Consider the following 7,500-nt stretch of genomic DNA (forward strand, 5'->3'; position numbering starts at 1 on the left):
TACAGTTGTATTTATGATATAATTTTTATTATTATTTTTCCACCTGTTACCATAGAGTGATTTTTAAGTCACTGCAAAAGAGGCCGGGTTTTGGATTTGGTACGATTTGTGATATTTTCATTATATTTTCATTTCGTTTGAAGTGTAATTAGAATGACCATAACTTTGAAGCTCCAAAACGCACATAAAGGCAGCATAAAAGTAATCCATACGACTCTAGTGGTTTAATCCATGTCTTCGGAAGTGATATGATAGGTGTGGGTGAGAAACAGATTAATATTTAAGTCCTTTTTACTTTAAGTTCTCCTCCCTGCTCAGTAGATGGCAATATGCATGAAGAATGAGAATCACCAAAAACAAAAGAAGAAGAATGTGAAAGTGAATGTGGAGATTTACAGTAAAAAAGGATTTTAATATTGATCTGTTTCTCACCCACACCTATCATATTACTTCAGAAGACATGGATTAAACCACTGGAGTCTGTTATGCTGCCTTTATGTGCTTTTTGGAGCTTCAAAGTTCTGGTCACCATTCACTTGTATTGTATGGACTTACAGAGCTGAAATATTCTTCTAAAAATCTTCATTTGTGTTCAACAGAAGAAAGAAAGTCATACACATCTGGGATGGCATGAGGGAGTAAATGATGAGAGAATTTTCTTTTTTTGGGTGAACTAATCCTTATCGGAGTGTACGTCCAAATCCTGACGAGAATCACATTTTCCATGCGCATAAAAGGAGTGTTTCACTGTCATAGAAATATGCCTGACATTAATCAAGGACGCAGTTAATGCACACCAAAAAATATTTTTTAATTCTTCTAATTGCGTAGAACCGCACGGTCTTGCGTAAGTCCCTTTAAACTACCAACTTATTTTGAATGTGCGGTCATTGCTTATATTGCTGGTGCTTGACAGGGAATGGACTATATAATAACCAGGGAGAAACTCAGAATTAAATTGCACTTGATCTAGCCTATTAGCATACTGCATCTGTAATTTCACCAAACCCACTTGCGCCTAGACTTAGCGCATGATTACACGAAAATACCAAAACTCCATGGCCACGTCCACTGACTTTGTGCTTATGAATTATGGCATAGTGCTACGTTTAGGGCCCTAAGACACTAGTTGGGTTTCCATCCAACTATTCTGGTGTGCATTTTGAAAATGCACATAAGAAATCCTAAATGGAAACGCTTGATATGAGAATAAACTCGCATAGAACTTTAATGCGCTAGGCTAGGAGGAGGTGGATTTTCTAGAGATTTGCGTTAGTTAAAATGTGCATTAAGGTGATGGAAACAGTTTATTTGCATATTGATGACGTGTTTTGAACATTTGTGCATGTAAAGCGCAATGGCATTTTGCTCGTCGGTTGGTATGGGTGTGCGATAGCTTGAAGAGCACACAATTCTTCCTACATAGCCCTTGACATTCGGGAGTTTAAACTCACATCTAGTCGTTTTAAGCGCGGGCACTTGTAGGTATATACGGAGGTGCTGGCGTATGGGCATAGCAGCCATTTCAGCCCTCATTATATGAGATGGCAACGGGCTCCATCATGACAAGACGGGCTCCCTCAACATAATGTGCATAACGTAGAAGATGGAAATGTGCAATGATTTGCATTTTCTTTAGTCAAATATTCAAAAATGCGCATAAAAAAATGCAAAAACGTTTTGGATTGAAACCCAGCTTATGTTCTTGAAAGAAATTGATGCATTTAATTGATCAGTGCTTGGACCCCTTCTCTTCTCGATGTACACAACATCACTCAGACCGGTCATTGAGGCACATGGCTTTTCCTACCACTGCTACACAGATGATACGCAGCTCTACCTGTCGTTTCAGCCTGATGACCCTACTGTCTCAGCTCGTATCTCTGCCTGCCTCTCGGACACTTCGGCCTGGATGAAGGAACGACACCTTCAGCTCAACCGTGCCAAGACAGAAATCCTCGTGATCCCAGCCAACCCATCCGTTGACCTCAACCTCACTATTCATCTTGGTTCAACTACACTAACACCAACCAGAACAGCCCGGAACCTGGGAGTGGAGGTAGATGACCAGCTTAATTTCACTGCGCACATCTCATCAACCGCACAGTCTTGCAGATGTGCGCTTTACAACATCAGGAAAATCAGACCTTTCCTGTCTGAATATGTTACACAGCTCCAGGTCCAAGCTCTGGTCATTTCAAGACTGGACTACTGCAATGCTCTGTTGGCTGGCCTTCCAGCTAACACAATTAAGCCACTGCAGATGGTCCAGAATGCAGCAGTGCGTCTGGTCTTCAATCAGCCAAAAAGAGCTCATGTCACCCCACTCTTGATTTCACTCCACTGGCTACCTGTAGGTGTCCGTATCAAATTAAAGGAGTTGACTCTGGCTTTCAGGACAGCCAATGGAACCGCACCAGCTTACTTCAAATCAATTCTTCAGGTCTATGCTCCAACTTGCTCTCTGCGGTCTATGAACGAGCGACGCCTGGTGGTCCCATCACAAAGCGGCTCAAAGTCTATTTCACGATCATTCACTTTCTCTGCTCCTCTGTGGTGGAATGAACTTCCAACCTCCACATGATCTGCTGTTAGCTTCTGAACATTCAAGAACCAGCGGAAAACAAATCTGTTCCATGAGCACTTAACCAACTCACACTAACTGCAATTACTACAGCACTTAACCTGCACTTAATGTGCAAAACATGAATTACTTTCGAAAATAAAAATACGTGTTCTAAAACTTTTAAATTGTTGTGTACATTATAGGTACCATATACAGTAAATACCATGCATTATGAATATGGTAATTATCCTGGCGTGCACATCAAAGCTACATGTAATTACCACCAACACAGTACTTTTTGTAAGGCTTCTTATTTCTGGTTTCAACTTTATGCCAAGTGGGCCAACACACACACACCCTTACAAATACTGTATACACAAAAAACAAGCCTGATGTTAATGAGACCCCACATGTATCTGCAGTGTGATGTCATGATGGGGAAACAGGAAGTGGTCATACTTGAGTTCCTGTGCTATGGCTGCGATCTGCTCCACTCTGTCCTGATGTGCGGCGAGGTCACTCTCAAATGCCTCGTGTTTCCGTAGCAGCGCTCTCACCTCCATCAGTGATGCACTCTCATAATCCTTCAGAATTAACAGCTGATCTTTGCCTGTAACACACACACAAAACACACTAAGAGCCACTGAAAACCCCTCTGTCATAGCGTCAAGCTTGAAATGGAGATTTTAGCAAGTCTCCTGCTCAGATGATGCTCCTGAGAGAAACACAAGTGTCTGTCTCATCTCGAGTTTCACAAGAGATCTCAACAATGTCTGCACCAAAAGTCAGAGCTCTCAATATGAACTCCTCACATTTCTCTTCAAATTATTCCACATAGGAAGGGATGTGATCTTACCCTGTGCCCAGCTCTCATGCGTGGCTGTTTTCTGCTGGAACTTCTCAGCCAGATGTTCCACACGCTCCAGACGACGAATTTCACTAAGCAGCCATTCCTCATAACCCTTCTCTACCTGCTCGAGACCCTGCCACGCACTCGAGATGTCCTGCACACAATCACGTCATATAAACACACAACTCACAGGTAAACACACACAGTTCCACTACTGTATTTGCTTTCTAATGTCAGACAATGCCAATAAAACACCACACATTTAATATATTCTTTCAACAGCATCTGTGACATGCTTTTAATTACTACAGAATATAATATGAGAATCATGTTCACAATATTACACTTACAATGGAAGTCCATGGGGCAAGATATTGTATCGGGATAAATATTAAAATAGACAATGTTTTGAATATGTGCTGGGATAAATGTTGAAATACACACTATTTCGATTATGCAGACAATAAACATTAAAATGCAAATATGAATATGCACAATATAAAGATAAAAAAACGCTCTTTTGATTATGCCTGTCACGTCTTTGTGTGTTTTTGATCATGTTTTGTTTTCATGTCTTTTGTTTTAAAATGTTATTGTCTTGATTCCTGTTCCTGTTTCTTGTCATGTGTCTTAGTCATGTGGTTTCCTGTTTCCCTCATGTTTAATGTGTCTTGTTCTTATTGGTCTTTGGTTTATTAGTCTTGTTATCTTATTTCCAGTTCTGTCATTGGTCGTTATGTTATTAATTCAGTCTTGTGATTGGCTGTCTTGTTATCCCAGTCTGTGTATTTAAACCCTCTTGTTTGTCTTTGTTCTTTGTCATCAAAAGTCTCGTCATAGTTTATGTATGTTTTGTTTTTGTATTCACGTTCTGGATTACATTCAGTTGTAAATAAGCTGCACTTGGGTTCTCACACTTCATCGTCTTCGTCTGCTGCTGTGTTCAGCCGGCTTGCAACGTTACAATACCCCAGTATAAATGTTAAAATATACACTGTTTCAAATATGCACAAAATAAACGTAAAAAAAATACTCTTTTGAATATGCAACAGATAAACGTTAAAATACACAGTTTTAAATACGCACTTGGATAAACGTTAAAATACACACTGTTTTAAATATGCACAAAATAAACGTAAAAAAAATACTCTTTCAAATATGCAACAGATAATCGTTAAAATACACACTGTTTCGAACATGCACAAAATAAATGTTAAAATACACACTGTTTTAAATACGCACTGGGATAAACATTAAAATACACACTGTTTTGAATATGCACAAAATAAACGTTAAAAAACACTCTTTCGAATATGCAACAGATAAACGTTAAAATACACACTTTCAAATATGCACAAAATAAACGTAAAAAAAATACTCTTTCGAATATGCAACAGATAAATGTTAAAATACACACTGTTTCAAAGATGCATAAAATAAATGTTAAAATACACACTGTTTTAAATACAAGCTTGGATAAACGTAAAAATATACACAGTTTCAAATATGCACAAAATAAACGTTAAAAAAACACTCTTTCGAATATGCAACAGATAAGTGTTAAAATACACACTGTTGCGAACATGCACAAAATAAAACGTTAAAATACACAGTTTCGAACATGCACAAAATAAACATTAAAATACACACTGTTTTAAATATGCACTGGGATAAAGGTTAAAATACACACTGTTTTAAATACGTGCTGGGATAAAGGTTAAAATACACACTGTTTTAAATACGCGCTCGGATAAACGTTAAAATACACACCGTTTTAAATACACGCTGGGATAAACGTTAAAATACACACTGTTTTAAATACACGCTGGGATAAACGTTAAAATACACACCGTTTTAAATACACGCTGGGATAAACGTTAAAATACACACTGTTTTAAATACGCACTGGGATAAACGTTAAAATACACACTGCTTTAAATATGCACTGGGATAAACGTTAAAATACACACTGTTTTAAATATGCGCTGGGATAAACGTTAAAATACACACCGTTTTAAATACGCGCTGGGATAAACGTTAAAATACACACTATTTTAAATACGCGCTGGGATAAACGTTAAAATACACACTGTTTTAAATACGCACTGGGATAAACGTTAAAATACACACTGTTTTAAATACGCGCTGGGATAAGTGCTGGGATAAAGGTTAAAATACACACCGTTTTAAATACGCACTGGGATAAACGTTAAAATACACACCGTTTTAAATACGCACTGGGATAAAGGTTAAAATACACACCGTTTTAAATACGCGCTGGGATAAACGTTAAAATACACACCGTTTTAAATACGCGCTGGGATAAACGTTAAAATACACACCGTTTTAAATACGCGCTGGGATAAACGTTAAAATACACACCGTTTTAAATACGCGCTGGGATAAACGTTAAAATACACACCGTTTTAAATACGCGCTGGGATAAACGTTAAAATACACACCGTTTTAAATATGCGCTGGGATAAACGTTAAAATACACACCGTTTTAAATACGCGCTGGGATAAATGTTAAAATACACACTGTTTCAAACATGCATAAAATAAATGTTAAAATACACACTGTTTTAAATACAAGCTTGGATAAACATAAAAATATACACTGTTTCAAATATGCACAAAATAAACGTTAAAAAAACACTCTTTCGAATATGCAACAGATAAGTGTTAAAATACACACTGTTGCGAAAATGCACAAAATAAAACGTTAAAATACACAGTTTCGAACATGCACAAAATAAACATTAAAATACACACTGTTTTAAATATGCACTGGGATAAAGGTTAAAATACACACTGTTTTAAATGCGTGCTGGGATAAATGTTAAAATACACACCGTTTTAAATACGCGCTGGGATAAACGTTAAAATACACACCGTTTTAAATACGCGCTGGGATAAACGTTAAAATACACACCGTTTTAAATACGCGCTGGGATAAACGTTAAAATACACACCGTTTTAAATACGCGCTGGGATAAACGTTAAAATACACACCGTTTTAAATACGCGCTGGGATAAACGTTAAAATACACACCGTTTTAAATACGCGCTGGGATAAACGTTAAAATACACACCGTTTTAAATACGCGCTGGGATAAACGTTAAAATACACACCGTTTTAAATACGCGCTGGGATAAACGTTAAAATACACACCGTTTTAAATACGCGCTGGGATAAACGTTAAAATACACACCGTTTTAAATACGTGCTGGGATAAACGTTAAAATACACACTGTTTTAAATACAAGCTTGGATAAACATAAAAATATACACTGTTTCAAATATGCACAAAATAAACGTTAAAAAAACACTCTTTCGAATATGTAACAGATAAGTGTTAAAATACACACTGTTGCGAACATGCACAAAATAAACATTAAAATACACACTGTTTTAAATATGCACTGGGATAAAGGTTAAAATACACACTGTTTTAAATACATGCTGGGATAAAGGTTAAAATACACACTGTTTTAAATACGCGCTGGGATAAACGTTAAAATACACACCGTTTTAAATACACGCTGGGATAAACGTTAAAATACACACCGTTTTAAATACGCGCTGGGATAAACGTTAAAATACACACCGTTTTAAATACGCGCTGGGATAAACGTTTAAGTACACACCGTTTTAAATATGCGCTGGGATAAACGTTAAAATACACACCGTTTTAAATACGCGCTGGGATAAACGTTAAAATACACACCGTTTTAAATACGCGCTGGGATAAACGTTAAAATACACACCGTTTTAAATACGCACTGGGATAAACGTTAAAATACACACCGTTTTAAATACGCGCTGGGATAAAGGTTAAAATACACACCGTTTTAAATACGCGCTGGGATAAACGTTAAAATACACACCGTTTTAAATACGCGCTGGGATAAACGTTAAAATACACACCGTTTTAAATACGCGCTGGGATAAACGTTAAAATACACACCGTTTTAAATACGCGCTGGGATAAACATTAAAATACACACCGTTTTAAATACGCACTGGGATAAACGTTAAAATACACACTGGGATAAACGTTAAAATACACACCGTTTTAAA

The 7,500-nt window shown here is 37.1% G+C and overlaps 1 protein-coding gene across 1 annotated transcript in view; it reads right to left on the minus strand.

Moving 5' to 3' along the window:
- Window positions 1-7,500, minus strand: part of LOC127426649 (alpha-actinin-2-like) — a 40,187-nt gene that overhangs the window by 15,201 nt on the left and 17,486 nt on the right. Inside the window, exons 11-12 of the mRNA XM_051673589.1 lie at window positions 3,423-3,570; window positions 3,026-3,176 (exon numbers count right to left, since the gene is read on the minus strand). Coding sequence (XP_051529549.1) covers window positions 3,026-3,176; window positions 3,423-3,570 — 299 coding nt within the window. The remainder of the gene's footprint in view (window positions 1-3,025; window positions 3,177-3,422; window positions 3,571-7,500) is intronic.

The sequence above is a fragment of the Myxocyprinus asiaticus genome, chromosome 36 (assembly GCF_019703515.2).
Source record: "Myxocyprinus asiaticus isolate MX2 ecotype Aquarium Trade chromosome 36, UBuf_Myxa_2, whole genome shotgun sequence".
Taxonomy (NCBI): domain Eukaryota; kingdom Metazoa; phylum Chordata; class Actinopteri; order Cypriniformes; family Catostomidae; genus Myxocyprinus; species Myxocyprinus asiaticus.